Source organism: Cricetulus griseus, chromosome 6 (assembly GCF_003668045.3).
Source record: "Cricetulus griseus strain 17A/GY chromosome 6, alternate assembly CriGri-PICRH-1.0, whole genome shotgun sequence".
Taxonomy (NCBI): domain Eukaryota; kingdom Metazoa; phylum Chordata; class Mammalia; order Rodentia; family Cricetidae; genus Cricetulus; species Cricetulus griseus.
Window position 1 is genome coordinate 186,689 of NC_048599.1, and position 17,938 is coordinate 204,626.

The 17,938-nt window shown below is 43.3% G+C and overlaps 1 protein-coding gene across 2 annotated transcripts; it reads right to left on the bottom strand.

Moving 5' to 3' along the window:
* Positions 1-1,874: 1,874 nt before the first annotated feature.
* On the bottom strand, positions 1,875-7,153 carry Oprl1 (opioid related nociceptin receptor 1). 2 transcript variants are annotated; one of them, XM_027420036.2, is made up of 4 exons: positions 6,905-7,052; positions 6,342-6,375; positions 4,132-4,487; positions 1,875-4,054 (listed from the first exon to the last, which is right to left on the bottom strand). In XM_027420036.2, the coding sequence occupies exons 1-4, from the start codon at positions 7,050-7,052 to the stop codon at positions 3,531-3,533; spliced, it is 1,062 nt and encodes a 353-aa protein (XP_027275837.1). In that variant the 3' UTR covers positions 1,875-3,530. The 2 variants fall into 2 exon arrangements, with proteins under 2 accessions (XP_027275837.1, XP_027275836.1); XM_027420035.2 differs by lacking the exon at positions 6,342-6,375 and having other exon boundaries at positions 6,905-7,153.
* Positions 7,154-17,938: the final 10,785 nt, after the last annotated feature.

Genomic DNA, 17,938 nt, shown 5'->3' on the forward strand with positions numbered 1-17,938 from the left:
GAGCAGATGAGTGGGTGTGAGGAACAGGAGGGGGTCACACTGGTGAGTGGTCTAGGCTGTAAAAAAGCAAGGCACCTTGGAATAGCCTCTCTCTCAGCTGACTCTACTTTGCTAGAGCTAGGGCATTCCCACAGAAAAGGAGGTACCAGCCAAATTTTATCTGAAGACTCCAAACCTTTATCCCCTTCAATGCTCTAGAGGCGAAATCATTTATCGAATGGTACTTATACAGACCTTTGCCCCTACCCACAACCCAGCAAAGTCTTCCCCTGTGGCTCCCCAGGGCTAGCCAGCAAGAACAAGGGTACTTCTTACTAGGAATCTGTTGGAACTAGATTTGTTTTTCTCCATGGATTCCTTGGGAGTCTGGGGATGACTTACTCTGCCAAACCCCCACACTGTGGCTTCTGGGGTCAAGAAGAACCTAACCCCACTTTAGTACCCAAGGAACTTGGCTGAACATACAATGGGACCACAGTGCCCTCTAGTGGGAAGAGTCCAAAACAGCTGATGAACCCTTGCTTTTCTGAGGCTCTTTGGGGCCTACCTATATATATAGTCCTGCCCTTCACATAACCCCAAGAGGAAATCTGTACAGTTCCCTTTGCACAGAGAGGAAAACTTAGATTCAGAGAAACTTGATTTGATCAAGCTCAGTGGTAAACAGAAACAGGGGTGAGGCTGGGTTAGGAAGAATGGGGAGGGAATGGGGAAGGCGCATAGTCCTGGAGAGCCAGGTAGGCACATTCATCTCTCCTGATGGCCAGACTTCTTTAAGACACTGGCCAGGGTCAGCAGTCCAAAACCCCACACATTAGGCACATACAGTCTCCTGGGAACTATAACTTCATCAGGGAGGGAAAATTTTCCTTGATGCTAAATTTCTGTTTGAAACCAATGTATTTGTTAAGAACTATTTGTGAGCAGGCCATGGAGGTACACACCTTTAATCCTAGTACTTGGGCAGCAGAGGCAGGTGGATCTCTATTAGTCTGAAGCCAGCTTGGTCTACAAAGTGAGTTCTAGGACAGCTAGGACTGCTACATAGAGAAACCCTGTCTCAAAAAGCCACCACCACCAAAGAACTATTTGTGTGCCTGTTCTCTGTCTCTCTGTCTCTGTCTCTCTCTGTGTGTCTGTCTGTCTGTCTCTGTCTGTCTCTGTCTCTGTCTCTCTCTGTCTCTCTCTCTCACACGCACGCACGCACGCACGCACGCACACACACACACACACACACTCACATTTTAAAGTCCTATCCTCTGCTGTGATGGTGTTAAGAGATGATTCTGCTGCAGGTCATGAGGTTGGAGCCCTACCACCTCATTATTACTGTTAATGGGATGTGTGCAACTCTGAAATATCTTTCTATAAAGTAAGGATACAGTCAGAACACAATCTCATAAAGTCCAACCCACCACACCTTCATGGAATGCAGCTTTCAACCCTGTGAGAAATTCATGTCTAGTGCTTATAAACTGCTAGACTAAAAAAGACCAAGCTGACAGTGTCTGTCATTAAAACTTGTATAAAACCAACATTGACCCACCAGCCCTATACTGGAAGCAAGGACTTTGGCACATACGATCCTGGTCAAATTGAGGCAAAGAAAAACCTGTAGGCCAGGAAGAAAGACATCTGCCCTGAGGGTGGGAAAAGGGTGGTCATTGTTTTGGGAGAAGGAAAGGCAGCAGCTTCTGCAACCTAGGATCTAGTTTCCCTCCCATAAGTCAAGAGGCTCCTTAAAGGCTCCTTGTCCTCTGCCAAGTGGACAACAGGTTAAAGAACCCATCAACTCAGTTCTACGGCCCCTCCCAATGCATGTGAACTCCCAGAAAGTTACTCCTATGTAGCTAGAGTCAGCAATACTTATTCTATGGAGAGCAACGGTCACAAGGTGTTTATTATGGCACTCCTTCATTACTCCAGAGGCAGGCTCAGGCCTGGCTACATGCATGGAAATGACACTTGTGTGCTTAAATACATGAAGATGTACAAATTCACAAACTTTTTAACCTTGGCAAGAAAACACTATAGTTAATTGTTCCCACCCAAATGTCACAGAAAGAGCCCTGGTCTCCCCATTAAGATTATTAAGGCCAGGTCTCTCTGAGACAGTAACTAGCCCAGGCTCTGTATTGTATGAAGCCACCTAACCAAGGTCTCAGTGGAAGACAAAGGTTGCTAGTATTTTGGTAGCTGATCCACAGAAAGAGCATCTACAAAGCCTCTTATTTTCTGAACCATCAAATAGATCTCCAAGGTACAGATTCTTCTTCCAGTGTCCCCAAAACCTGATGGTCCTTGCAGATTGGCTCAAATGAGCCATTTTAGGCTTCAGCTCTTATAGCAACTCTTCATTTGATGCCATCTTCCAATTTGACAGCAAGCTCAGGCCTTACTTAAATATGCCCTAAAGCCTGTAAAAGAAGCAGGTAGTCGATGTAGGTACAGAACAGAACACATCCTGCCGCTACCCTTCCCAGGCTATAAGTATGCTTCTAGCAGTACAGCTACTGACCTCCCATGTCAAGTCAAAGAGACTGCCAGAAAGCTGAGGGAGGCTGTGGGGAATGAGAACAGAGCATATTCTCCTGCTCCACCCTTACTAAGCAGCCAAGACCAGTACATGTCGCCTCCATGTTGTGAGTAGTCTACAGAGGTCACACAGCAGCGTTCTCCTGATTACCTCCCACACACCTAGGAGCAGGGCTTGCCAAGAAGTCTGTGATATAAGAGTTCACAGTGGTTTTGGAGGGGAAAGAGCCACAAAGAAGTTCTGGATATTGTTCCATTGGCCTCTTGCTGAGAAGGTGGCCCATGTTGGAGCCACAGTCAGATAGAACAGGCAGTGGCAGTGCCAAGTGAAGTCCCCTTCACAGACATCATGTACAGCATGAAGAGAATCTTTGGAAAACAACCATCCTAGAACCCACTGATGTCCACCCACCTCAGGTAATCTGGCAGCATTAGTGGAGTCAGAACCAGAAAATGTTCCAAGCCAAGCTTAGGGCCAGTCTCAATTTAAAAAAAAAAAAAAATGCTGCCTACAGCACCAGGCAACACCAAGTATTTTCAGCAGTCCTATGGAAATACTGAAAGGCTGAGGGCAACAGCATACAACATGTGACTAGATGATCACTGCAATACCTCAGGTTGAGCCCACCTAGAGCCAGGGCAGCAGGGAGAGGCCAGAGAAGAGTTGAGTGAAGTATGTATACCTATGTGGGCTCACCAGGCATGTCCACTGTGTTATGGATGTTTCCATGCAGTGTCCTTTGATCCTCTCTGGTCTTACACCAGAGTGGGGAGCCTAATCTGACATAGGCCGTAGAGGCCACTTTGATGCTTTGACCTGTCCCATGGTGTTATAAGGTCTCCCTCTAGGATTAAGCATCCTGAGACAAAAGAAAGGCCATTCAAAGACCCAGATGCTCAAGGTCAACCTAGAGAGCAGTGACCTGTGTGAGTTCTGTGTTGGGTGTAGATGGACTCTGTGGGCTGACAGGCACCATGGGCAGGTCCACGCCTAGTCATGCCGGCCGTGGTACTGTCTCAGAGGTCTTGCAAGCAAGGCCCACATCCTTGGCAATGCTGCGCACTCGGTCAGAAACCTGCATCTCCCGGTGCAAGGCTGAAGCACAGCAGAACTTTCTAAAGCAGGCCTTAAAGTTCTCATCCAGGAAAGCATAGAGAATGGGGTTGAGACAGCTGTTGACATAGCCCAGGGCTGTGCAAAAGCGCAGGGTGGCTACTGCGGTCTCACTACCTGGCTGAACACCCAGTCCTTGGACCAGCACAAAGACTTGCACAGGTGTCCAGCAGACCACAAACACAGCCACCACCACCAGCACCAGCCGTGTGATACGCCGCAGGTTCCGGTCCTTCTCTCGGGAGCCTGAAAGCAGACGGACACCACGGAGCCGTCGAATCATGAGGCTGTAGCAGACAGAGATGATCAGCACAGGAATGATGAAGGAAAAAAGGAAGATGCAGATGGCAAACACAGGGCCCCAATAGTCCTGAGGGGCAGGGATCTCCACCAGGCATTCGATCTCTGCAGGAGAGAAACGGGGTTAGAAGGGCCACCAAGAACCATGGGGAACTGGTCGGAGAGGAGGACCACCCACTGACCTTCATCCTCCACTTGTGCGGAGCCCATGATGGCAACAGGAACACCAACCACTGAAGCCAGAGCCCATATGGCCACATTAATAGCCTGGGCTTTGCTGGATGTCCGAACATCAAGGGCACGGATAGGGTGGCAGATGGCCACATAGCGGTCTACACTCATGGCAGTCAAAGTAAAAGTGCTGGTGAACATGTTGTAGTAGTCAATAGCAATGACAGTCTTGCATAGTGCATTCCCAAACGGCCAAAAGCCCAATAGGATATCTGTGCCCTGGAAGGGCAGTGTCAGCAAGACCAGGGTATCAGCCAGTGCCAGATTAAATATATAAATATTGGTAGCTGTCTTCATCTTGGTATGCCTGTAGAGGACAGGGAAAAGAAATACCCCATTTGACCACTTTGGCTGGACTTGGCAGCAGAGAGGCCACCATGAGGATCATCATCTTTGAGTCTCTCAACTTCAAAGTCTTCAAGGAAGCTTGTTAAATGGCAGATCCTGCACTACACCCAAGATCCACTGAGCCTGGGACAAACACTTTAACAAGCTCCCCATGTGATTCTGACATCTACAAAAAGGTTTCCACTCTTAAAGAAAGGACTACCCTGGAAACTTTGGGACATGGAGGAGCATTTGAGTACGAATCTAACCTGAATGTGAATTTTGTGGAAGGAATCAAGAGAGAAAGATACTGTCTTCTCTCCTGAGTTTCTCTTAACACTCCTCTCAGTGATTTTGCAGGGCACTGCCTGAAAAGTTCATCAAAGATCTTTCAAGTGCACAATGTTGTTTAGCAATGAAAACAGGAAATGGTAGGCCAGCCACGTATTGCCAATTCTGACAACCTGAGTTCTATCTCCAGGACACACATAGTGGAAGAAAAAAATCAACTCCCTCATCTGATCTACATATCCAGACAGACACACACATACACATAAATAAATGCAATAATTTCTTTAATTCTAAAAAAGGAAACAGGAAATGGTGACAAGAAGAGGAGAGGTATGAACTAGGTTTGATTGTATCCAAGCACCTGGAACCATGCTAGGAATATTGTAAGTAACAAATATTAATGGAATGAATTAATGTTTACAATAGTGGTAGGGAGGGGTGGTTATAGATATAATGATGAGACAGTGACGGTAATGAAAATGATGGTAGTGATGATGGTGGTGGTTATAGTGGTCATGGTGTTATGGTAGTGGTAAAGATGACAGTAGTCCATGTCAGTTTAGTTGCTATTAGGGATTAAGTTCTGTTTCTTAGAAATTAAGCCCAGAGACCTTAATTACAATAACAATGTCAATGGTAATGATAGATATCTGAGACAAGCTCTTCACATACATTTTATCTTACCTGGGGTTTACCAAAAAAAATGCTATTTTGACCCCTACTCTAAGGGGAAGGAAAGTGAGGCTCAGAGGAGCTAAGTAGCTTTCATAAGGGCTTAGAACTTCTAAAGTATAGAATGGGGCTCAGACCAGGTTTTTTTTTTTTACTCCTAGCATACACCCAACTCAGACATACTGTATGCCATCTCCTGAGCCAGTGTGGTCACAAAAGTTCCTGAGAATAGTTCTCTGGAGATTCTAGTGGATAAGATGGCCTTCCTTGTCCACTCTAATACCGTAAATAGCTCCAAGACTTTTAATATCCCAAATACAAAGGAGAAATGTAGGAGAAAAAATGCTGATGACAAGAGTGAGCAAGGTTCATAAACTGCCCCAGGTTACTGCACTTCTTGCCAAAGGCACATCCTCTATCTATCCCTGAAGAGGCACATGGGTCACAGATAGTTTCCCACAAGGGTCCTCTACTGGAAGTCAATATTGAGAAGGCTTTTCCTACTGCACTGTCCAGTCACATATTACACACATACACACATGTGTGCACATGCACATATATATGACTATATGATCCACATTTCCCATTTATCAAATAGAGAAAACAAGGCCCATGGTGAACAGAATTTGTTCAGAAATACTAAGAAGATGGTGATGAGGCAGGGAATTGACACAGCACTGTTCTGTCCTTCCTCCACCAACACTGATACCATCAAGGGGAACATAATCTTTCTTCAGATCCATCTCTTTTTGAAAGAGGAAATATCTATCAGTGAAGAACCTTGCTCTAGTTATTTACCATTAAAGTACCTCCCATGTCTTCCCAATGCCCAAAGAATTTGGTGTCCCCAGTCTGGCATTCAAGTCCTCACCTGCTGTCTCCAGTCCCCCTCAATGCCCTCCCAGGTGGAAAAAAACAGAGACCATCATTGCCAAACACATTTACCCATTATACATTCCTGTGTAGCGTTCTTGTCCACAGAACTGCACCTCATACTGCCCCCATCAGTGTCTGCTCACTATTGACTCTACCTCAGTCACCCAGTACTGCTGCCTTCTTTTGTCCTCCAAATTTTCCCGTTTGTGAGCAGCAGTAGAGGGTGGGCTCAGCCAAAAAACATCTGCCATGAACAGGAGCTTCAGGCCCAGCACTAGCCCCTCTGCCTCTCTGAGAAATCCTAGGATCCTGTGTACCCATGAGGTCATTCACACAGACAGCACGGCATATCTGCAGCTCCAAGCCTCCAGGTGGTGACACCTAGTCTGGGACAGATGGGGGCAAAACAGGAGTTAAACATCAAAGTTGATCCTGCCCCCTGAACAGAGAGGAAAGAAATTTGATGGAGCAAGCAGAAAATCCATACTTGTTCAGACTCATCCAGAACAGCCTCCTGCCTCAGGTTCCCCCTCCACAGATTGGCAGGGCCCAGCCTACCTGAGGATGACATACATGACGAGGCAGTTCCCCAGCAGCCCCCCGATGCACACAGCCAAGTAGAGCCCCACGATGGTGACCTTGAGTCCAAGGGGCAGGAAGGCACTGTGGCTAGCATTGAGCAGCAGGTGGTGGGGTACAGTCTCATTTAGAAGGGATAGGTTGCCTTCAAAGTGGCTGCCATACAAGACCTCCCAAAATGGGGCAGGGAAGAGGGACTCCATGCTGTCAACCTGCAAAGCCACTCAGTATAGTTCCTGGAACAGGACATAGAAACAAGTAACCACAGTGCTAGGCACAGTCCACTGAGGCCTTAGAGTACAGCACAACTAGCCTAACAGGCACATGGAACACCTCCATGGGCATCCACAAACATTAGGCACATACATAGACACAAGGACAAGGACAAAGGCACACACAAGAGCACATGATAACACACACAGAGGTATAGTAGCCCACATACTCACACGATTACCTCATGTTAGGGTTTCAGACTCATATAGAAGCTACATGGCAGTAGCTACACAAGCACACATGTCCACCCACAGAGACTCAGGGGCACACAGACATCTGAATACAAAAATGCCCAAACCATCCGAAAGCACACTGGAGCACAAAAGTCATGGGATTTATCCAGAAATGCCTAGGGCTCGGGCATTTTACATAGCTTCCTCCCAGTCCCCAGCCCCCAACCCAGAGTCCCCCAACCCACCTCCACACAGTAGCAGCAGTAGCCCTCACTAGAGTCCCTCTTACCTTCAACAGCACACTCAACCTTTTTGGAAGCTGGACTGAAACAGACCCTAATGTTTAGCTGAAAAACAGACAGGCAGGAGCACAGGGGACTGAGCAATGCTTCTCATTCCAGCATGGGGTCTGTTTAGGCTGTGAATGGCTCCTTGCTCCTAGTTCCTGCTCCGAAGATAAGATATTGACTAGACGCAGCAGCCAGTGCGGCAGCCAGGAGTGGGGGAGGGGCAGAAGGCTGCGGCTGAAAGAGGGAGGGGCTGTGCAGGTTGGCGAAGAGAGCCAAGAAAAGAAAGATCACCAGACCAGAACCCCTAGGCTCTACACAAGGTAGAACAGACAAAAGATTAGAGCACATATGAAATGATGGACCCACCCACCCAAGACAGAAATACTCAGGAGCTGAGACACATGATGGGGACATACATAAATACAAAAATGCAGATATGAACAGGAACTCAGACACACATACATACACAGCCTTAAACACAAGGACACACAGAGATGTACACAGAGAAAGCTCACCCAGAGGCAGATGTGAGGCTCCAACACATGCAAATGTTGTTGCTGTGTGTGTGTGTGTGTGTGTGTGTGTGTGTGTGTGTGTGTGTGTGTGTGTGTGTGTGTGTGTTTTGGTTGGTTGGTTGGTTTGGGGTTTTATTTGGTTGGTTGGTTTTGGTTTTTTGTTTGTTTGGCTTTGTTTTTCTGAGACAGGGTTTCTCTGTGTAGCCCTGGCTGTCCAGGAACTCGATTTGTAGACCAGACTGGCCACAAACTCACAAAGATCTGCCTGTTTCTGCCTCCCATGTGCTGGGAACAAAGATGTACACCACCACCATCCAGCACAAATGTTGTTTTGTACAGCCTAACCCAGACCAGACTTTGCTGGTTTTCCTGCCCAGCGCTGTCTCAGCCAGGTGTCTGGTGGGGAAAAGCACTGAAGCAATAAACAGCAATATTCTGACCCAACTAATTCTGCAGGTAAAGGTCTTGTTGCAAATAAGCAAGAGATTGTCTGGACTGAGGACCCAGTACTGCCCTACTTCTACTGTGTGCTGCTTATACCTAATGTGCACCAAGCCCAAGACAAAATTGAGCTCATGAATGCTCGCTACACATGGCCATTGCCACCCATATTATCCTCACATAAATGAAAGCATCACACCTCTGAGGTCTGAAGCTGTCTGTCAATATGGCAGGAATAAGGGGAAGCCAGATCTGCTGGTCACTTGGAGCAAACACCACAGCTGAGCCCCAGACATGGATTTTGGTATACACAGAGCTGGAAAGCTCCTAGGGAACCTGTTCCTCCACTAAAATAAAAGCTGTAAGTCAAGGTCATGTAGGCTAGGGACCTTATGCTGCGTCTCTAGCCATCATCAAATCATAGGCTTGTTTTTCCTGTCTGAATGAGAGCCAGACCTCCCACACACAGCCAGACCCTGCTCCTTCTCCAAGGATGGGGACCTGGTTGCTAGGCAACTCACAGAAGTGTTGCTAGGATACCTGTCCAACCAGAAAAGGCCGAAGCAGACAGACGCCCCAGGACTCAGCATCCCAAGCTGTCTCCAAGGACTTGTCTCTGCAGCTGAAACTCAGAAACACATGGACACTCAAGGAAACACATGAGGACACATTCCTCCAAATAGACAGAACACATACAGAGATACCCAGACAGGCACAGTATAAACACAGAGACACAAGTGATATGTGCTCAGAGATGCACACAAAGATTACACATACAAATCTGCAAGGTTCATGCAGGCGCAAAGAGGATGTGAACTAGGTTGGGAATAGGCAGACACAGATTAAGGCCCTTAGATACGAAGCACACAGGTATGCACTCTGTCTTTGTCCCTCTCTGTGTCTCTGTGTCTCTCTATCTCTATCTCTCTGATTCTCTCCCTCTTCCTTCATTTCCTTCCTCTTTTATCCCTCCTTTCTCCCATCCCAGACAAAGCTGGCTCCCTGATCTCAAAGATCTGAAGAGGTAGGAACTCAGACAGGCTCAGGATCCTGAAGCATCTTCTCCAAACAACCTGACTTCTCAACCAGGCTGTCTCTGCACATCTACAGAGCCTCTTTTCCTAGTAGCCTTCACCTGCCTTCCAGTTCAGGCTCTAGATTTTGGAAATAGGATGCTGTAAGCATTGTAAGTGTAAGCAGAACAGAGCCACAGAACATCCCTTGCTCTCTTGGTCTTGGGTTGGCTCCTGTGTACTTTGCTTTGTCCTACTGCATGGATCCTGCACACAAACTAGCTCCAGTCCTGCCTATTCTAAGTTTTGGTCACTAGGCAGGAGTGTGACAACATATTGATTGGCTATAACATGAATCATTTACTGATTGGTTGGGAACTGAACTTACAATTTTGCCCACGAGGAGTTTGGAATGTTATTTTGGTTTTTACACCTGCAAGGCCATGGGACAGCTAGTGGTTTTTCTGGGAACAGAGTGACTTATACTTACTTTCAAAACTTGGATGCTCTGGAGCAGGGTAACCCATAACAATTTTTAGAAACCAGACTGTTGTTGAAGATAATAACATTCCTTGGAAACTAGTAATAATAACAATTTCCAGAGACTGGTCATCATGACAGACCATTTCATGTGTTCTTTTTCCCAGAGCTGTGTATGTAGCCAGAGTGATTTTCAAATACATGCTGGTGGGTATCAGGCTGGGTTTGAGTTAGGGTCTTTCAGTTTCATTGGTTGGTTTTTTTGTTTTTTGTTTTGTTTTTGAGACTGGGTGTGGGAAAGTAATTGGCCTCCATAATCTTATATGGAGTGACTATTAGGAAGTGTGACTTTGTTGGAGTGGGTATGGCCTTGTTTGAGGAAGTGTGTCACTGTGGGGGGCAGACTTTGAGGTTTCCTGTGCTCAGGATACCACCCAGTGTCTCAGTTGACTTCCTAATGCCTTCAAGATGTAGAACTCTCAGCTACTCCTCCAGCACCACGTCTGCCTGAATGCTGTCATGCTCCCTGCCATTATGATAATGGACTAGACTGAACCTCTGAAACTGTAACTCCCCCTGCCCCAATTAAATGTTTTCCTTATAAGAGTTGCCATGGTCATGGTATCTCCTCACAGCAATAAAAGCCCCAAGACACAGGGTATTTCTGTGTAGCTTTGGTTGTCCTGGAACTTGCTCTGTAGACGAAGCTGGCTTCAAACTCTCAAATATCCACATGTCTCTGCCTTCCAAGTGCTGGGATTAAAGGCCTGTACCACCACCACCTAACTAATTAAGCCAACTCTTTACATGGGCTTTGATGGATGTCATTGGCCAGCAGGTGTACGTCATGGTGTGGTTCAAGAGATCAATTCATGATCACCTTGCTGTGATGGCACAGCTCATGAAATCTCACACAGTAATACAGTAATGCAATAATGCAGTTTGTTGTAGAGCTCTTGAAGCAAAGCATGTATGTTTCAAAGAAAAATGATATTTGTTTTGGAAATGTCCCTGAAGGCAGCAGCTTCTAATATGTCCTGAATGATGAACTTGTTTTTAAGATTTATTTATTTTTGTGCATATGAGTGTTTTGCCTTAATGTATTAACATGCAAACTATGCTTAGGAGGACAGACAGATGTGTGCCTGGTGCCTAGGGAGGCCAGAAGAAAATATCAGATCCCCTTGAAGTAGAGTTAAAGGTGTCTGTGAGTCACCATTTTGGGTGCTGAAAACAAACCTGGGCCATCTGCAAAAGCATTAAGTGCCTATAATCACTGGAGCCATCTATCTATCCCCCAATGATGAACTTCTTAATGGCCTTGTCCTTGGCACACACCAGGCACAGTTGATATGATGAATAGTTCCCCTGGCTGAACCCCATTTTGACAAAACTATTGTTTCCTCCTCCTCCTTCTCTTCCTCTTCCTCTTTCCCCTTTCTCCTTCTGTCTTCTCTTTCTTCTTCTCTTTCTTTAGCAAAACTGTTTCTTCTTCTTTCTTCTTCTCCTCCTCCTCCTCCTCCTCCTCCTCCTCCTCCTCCTCCTTCTCCTCCTTCTTCTTCTCATTTTTTGAGACAGGGTTTCTCTGTGGATTTGGAGGCTGTCCTGGAACTAGCTCTTGTAGACCAGGCTGGTCTCGAACTCATAGAGATCCACCTACCTCTGCCTCCCGAGTTCTGGGATTAAAGGCATGAGCCACCACCACCCAGCTTCTCCTTCTTCTTCCTTCTCCTTCCTTTCCCTTCTCCTTTTCTCCTTTTGTCATCTTGTAGCCAGAACCCAAAAGAGCCATAAAGGTAAATTTTAATACCCAAGATTTTGTAGTTCTCATTTAGATTTATTATTTATCAGTTGAACTTAGACAGGCAATTTGATTATTTTTTCCAAAAGCACAAAAAATTACTAATCTCAGATTTATATTTTAAAATTAATCTTCTTAGAACAAGGCAGAAAATAAACATCTTAAAGACAGCATAACTTAATTCTTACATGTTATTGTTGATAAGGCTTAAGACTCAAATAGACACCTAGTAAAAGCATGAAGTAAAATGTGAAACTAGTCATATATACTTGAATAATATCTAATTCCCATTTTGGAGCTAGATAGTAGAATAGGGAGCTGCCTTTACTGATGATAAGATGGAAATATCTTCCTCAATGTGACTGTAAGCCAAAGCTTTTTACTCTTTCAGTTTATAGTGAAGCTAAATTATATGATTGCTGTGTATCTAAAAGAAAGAAAAAGGGAAGGAAATGAAAGACTATAGATTCCTGAGTAAGACATCCACCCACCCAATGCTATCCTATCCAGTGTAAAGTTTAAATATACAGACATGTACAGCAGTTGAGTTTTTAACCTCTCATGAAATGAAAATCCATCAAGTCTAAATTCACCTATTTTGACCTTTAAAGTCATAGAAGTCAGCCTAGCAGTGGTGACACATGCCTTTAATTCCAGCACTCTGTAGGCAGAGACAGGCAGATCTCTGAGTTCAAGGCTAGCCTGGTCTAAAAAGTGAGTTTCAGGACAGCCAGTGCTACACAGAGAAACTCTTGTCTTGGAAAAAAAAAGTTATAGAAGTCAGAAATTTCCTCAGATCATGGTAGAGTAAGAAACCAGGAGAGTTATCCTTTTTCTATGCTACACATACAATGTTGTGAAATATCCCTTTATACCATGTGAAGATATGTCACTGTGATTGGTTTAATAAAAACCTGAACAGTCAATATCTAGGCAGGATTTTTGGGACAGACAGAATGCTGGGAAGAAGAAAGGAGATACCATGAGATGCAATCAGTATGGGCACTCTGGAGATGAGGTATTAAAGCCATGAGGCAGAAAACAAATTAATATAAATGGGTTAACTTAAGTTATAAGAGTTAGTTATAAACAAGCCTAAGCTATCAGCCAAGTTTTCATAATTAATAATAAGTCTCTGTGTTATTTTGTGTGAGTTGGCAGCCCCACCCAAAAAAAAATCCATCTATAATACAACTTTCATTCTAGCACTTGGGAGGCAAAGGCAGGTGGATCTCTGTGAATTCAAGACCTTCCTAGTCTACATAGTGAGTCCTAGATCATAGATCTATATAATGAGACTCTGTCTCAAAAAAAAAACGTAATAATACTAAAATATAAGCCAGGCATGGTGATGCACACCTTTAATCCCAGCATTTGGGAGGCAGAAGCAGGTGGATCTCTGTGAATTTGAGGTCAGCCTGTTTTACCTAGCAAGTTCCAAGACAGCCAGAGCTACATATTAGTGACCCTGTTGTGAATATTCTTTTACATGGTGTGACAATGTGTCACTGTGATTGGTTTAATAAAAAGCTAAATGACCAATAGCTAGGCATAAATTTCATGGTAGAGAGAACACTGGGAAGAAGGTGGAGTCACCAGCCAGATGTGGAGGAAGCATGCCATGTAAGAGATGGGGTAACAAGCCATAAGCCATGTGTCCACAAGTAAATTAATAGAAATGGGTTAATCTAAGTAATAAGAACTAGTTAGAAACAAGCCTAAACTATCAACCAAACTTTCATAATTATTAAGAAGTCTCTGTGTAGTTTTTTGGGAGCTGGCTGGTGGGACAGTAAATCCACTTACAAGACCCTGTCTCAAAAACAAAACAAAATAATAAGAATAAGAATAATATGCTATAGTATGATAAAACCAGAAAAGACAGGCAGGAAAGAAGCAAAAGGCACTTTTAATATTTCAGGGCTTTTTCTGTTCCCAGCGCAGCCATGGCTCATGGTCCAAAGAGACATCACAGCTCCAAAACATTGGATACTGAACAAATAGACCATCGTGTTTGCTCCTCATCCATCTACTGGTTCCCGAAAGCTGAACAAATGTCTAACTTTGATCATTTTCCTAAGGAACAGACTCGTATGCAACAGACAAGAGAGGAAGTAAACTTTTTAATACAGCACTTCATTTAGATTGATGGCAAAGTCAGGACTGACTGATATAACCTACCCTGCTAGGTTCATAGATGTATCAGTATTGACAAGACTGGAAGGAGCTATAGTGGCATCTTGTTCTGAAAGTGGAATACAAGTTTGATTGTAATACTTGAGTAATTACTAAGCTATATTTCCTTATTATCCCATATAATTGATAATACTATCTTTCAAGGACTAGAAATTTGCATTATATTATTAAATGAGCTCAAGGTACAATACCTTGAACAATATTAGAAATGTATGTTCACGATGTTTTAATCAAATTATTCTCAATTTTGTATCAATATACATTTGTATACAATATATAAAAATCCAATCCAATGTAAAATATTTAAAACTAGTAGCTGCTTTTTAAGAGTGGATTCAATAATCTACCTTTTAGCTTATCATATCTTTATCCTCTCTTTTTTCTTTCCAGAGTAGATTCAATAATCTACCCTTTTATCCTATCATATCTGTATTCCCCTTTTTTTTCCAAAACAAAAACCCTGAATCTAATCCCCTTTGTTCAACTTCCGTCCTGACCATAACCAACAACACTCAGGAGGCAGGTGAATCTCTGATTTCAAGGCCAGCCTGGTCTACAGATTGAGAAACCCTGTATCAAAAAAAAAAAAAAGACACATGAAGTTAGGAGAGGAGGGGGCTGTCGAGATGGCTCAGTGGTTAAGAGCACTGACTACTCTTTCAGAGGACCAAGGTTCAATTCCCAGCACTCACACAGTGGCTCACAGCTGTCTATAACTCCAAGATCTGAAACTTTCACACAGACATACATGGAGGCAAAACACCAATACATATAAAATAGCAATCAATAATTTTTTTAAAAAGAAGTTAGGAGAGGAAAGTGGAGAGTGGAGGTAGGATGAGGGAAAATTAGAGAAAAGGAAATAGGAGGTAGACTTACAAAAAATTCATTATCTGTATGTATTAAATTCTCAAGCAATAAAATATGGATATCTTAAACCAAATGCTTTGGTTATATAAAACAATCTAACAACTGGGATCCTAAATAACAGTTCAGAATAAACAACAAATGAATCGTTGGCCAAACCAAGGAAGCCAAGGCTTTGACCCTCAGAAAGAACTCACCAAAATCTACCTAAAGAAATAATGCCAAATGGTTTGAACACAAGAATTTCCATGTTAGTTACCTGGCTCTAAGGCAGATGACTCTTCCCATGAAAAGTAATTCATTCTTGGGGTCCCGCACATGGGCACTATAATTGTACATGCAAAAACATAGCTCTCACCTCAAATGGGATAAGAGAAAGTTTATTCTGGAGCTAAATATGAGTGACCATGGCTCAGGAATACAGATTTGGGTTACACCAAATTCCATGTTCCAACCAATAACAGTTTCATAAAATTTTATAGTAACAGAACAAAAAAAATCATAGATCAAGGGACTTTTCAGATGCATTGATAAACATCAGAGAGGCAGTTATAGCAAAGTATGGGAAGTTTAGGCTACAGACCTCAGACACTATCTGATAGCAGGCTGAGCCTTTGGGTTAGTGGAAGCTAGTAGCCCATTAATAGTCTCCAAACGGTTTCACCTGTTAGTCACAATGACATTAGGCCAGACACAGAGGTGACAAGCAATGACTAAAGATAACCCATGAGAAATTGTAATTATGCTCTCTACCTACAACACTCCAACTTCTCCACAATCATTGAGGCTTTCATCAGTTAATCAGCTTAGCAGAAGTTTCACTGGAAGGTGCTGTTCTATTCAAGAAAGAACTTTGGTTCACAGACTTTTCCAACCCCATAAAGGCTGAGGAAAAGTTATAGTGCCTTCTTATAGAACAGAATTTTTTCCTGCTCCCAGTGTGACCCTACCCCACCCATTCAGGGGAACTGACAAGCTCCTCACCCATGTGACTCCCTAGCATAGGTCCTGGGAGGATTGAGAAGGTCCAGGACTCTGTCTTAAACAATGGCTCCATAGTAACAATGTATTCCCAATAGAGTATTATGTGTCCAGGAAGTCTGTTTGCAGGAAGTGGCCTGCTAATGAGACTCCCCAATCATTTCTTCCTAAGATCAGAGTCTTCCTCCTCAGAGCCCATGTTGATGCCTGAATCCAGCCCTAACCCCAAAGCCTGCATGGGAAAGAAGGGATCAGGAAGAACTTCCTAGGGTCATTGGAATACAAATGCTTGAGGGCTGGAAGAGGAGATACGTTTCAAGATATTTGATAATAGTGAAGTCTTTAAAAAAAGAGTAAAGTAACATTTAAAAAAGTAAGCCACATAAGGATGGAAAACAGAACACAGGGAGTTTGTACCTTATATGGCATTTTGTTAACTTTAAATCTTTTGAATGTTAATGAGCAGAAAAACAACAGCTGCTAAGAGACATTGGATTGTGGACGAGACTGCTGAATTAAACCAATCTAGCTACTTTAGAAATGCCTTAACTTTAAAATGGAAGTCAGAAAATGTATTGCTTTGGGAAAGAGGATATGTTTTTGTTTCCACAGAAAACAAAAGGCTGTGGATTCATTCACGGTTAAAGAGGATCAGGTTTGATGGGAGGAGACCCTCCCTGAAAATCCAAACTACAGAAATAAACCCAAAAGACCTAAAAGACAGGTTATGTATATTTTACCTACTCAAACATAAAACAAACAAACAAAAATCATCCTTGGCTGTCTCTGTGTATGATGAACTTGTGTTAATGCAGATACGTATGTTACCTTTGAAAGTTTACATGTTTTCAGAACAAGGGGACCAGACACCAATGAAAATGGGTAGCCCAGGAGATCCAGTCTCTCAGAATGCCTCTGTTGTGGTTTTCTCAGAGTTCTACATCCAGAACAGCTTCAAGGATGCTGGCTGAGATGGTGCAGCCTCACAGACTGTTCTAGCCAGGACTGCAGATAAGTCTTTCACTTTCCTATTGCACGGAGACTACACAACAAATGTTATGGCTAGTAGTCCCAGGACTTTACCATTATCTCGATTTTCTCAGGTTCCCTAAAGATGTCATCACCCACAGACAGAATGAAGCAGTCTACAGAACACAATGCCCACATTCCCAAGAGGTTGAGTGGGTAGTTTTTAATCATTTAGTAGGTTATGGATGTTTGTCATCATTTAAGAGGGTTGGTTACAGTTGTTATTGGTCATGGTCAGGAAAAAAAAGCTGAACAAAGGAGATTAGACTCAAGGATCTCTTTCTGAAAGGAAAAGGAAGGATATGGTACAGAAATGATGGGATAAAAGGGTAGATTGTTGAGTCTACTTTTGAACAACTACTAGTCTCAAATATTTCACATTGGTATGGATTTTTATATATTGATAAAAATAAGGTTATTTTTGTTATACTGCATATATGTTTCTATTCTTGTTTAAGGTATTATGCCTATGCAACTTATTTTAAAATGTAAAGTTTTAGCCCTTAAAAGCTATTTAGGAGGGCTGGAAAGATGGCTCAGAGGTTAAGAACACCGACTGCTCTTCCAGAGATCCTGAGTTCAATTTCCAGCAACCACATGGTGGCTCACAACCATCCGTCATGAGATCTGGTGCCCTCTTCTAGTGTGCAGATATACATGGACGCAGAATGTTGTATACATAATAAATAAAATAAAATCTTTAAAAAAAGCTATTTAGGATAATAAAGAAATACAGGTTAGTAGTCATCTATAACAATCAAACTTATAGTCATGTTAGGTATGTTCTCAAGGACATATAGAGATATATTTTAAATAGGTGATCTTCAAACACTTCAAAGACCTACAGAATATGACATTTAAAATGTTTTAATTGAAAGGCCCAGATAAATAAGAACATTAGCCCACTTACCCAGATTCTTCTATTGCTTGACCCTTATCCTATGTTCTCAGTCA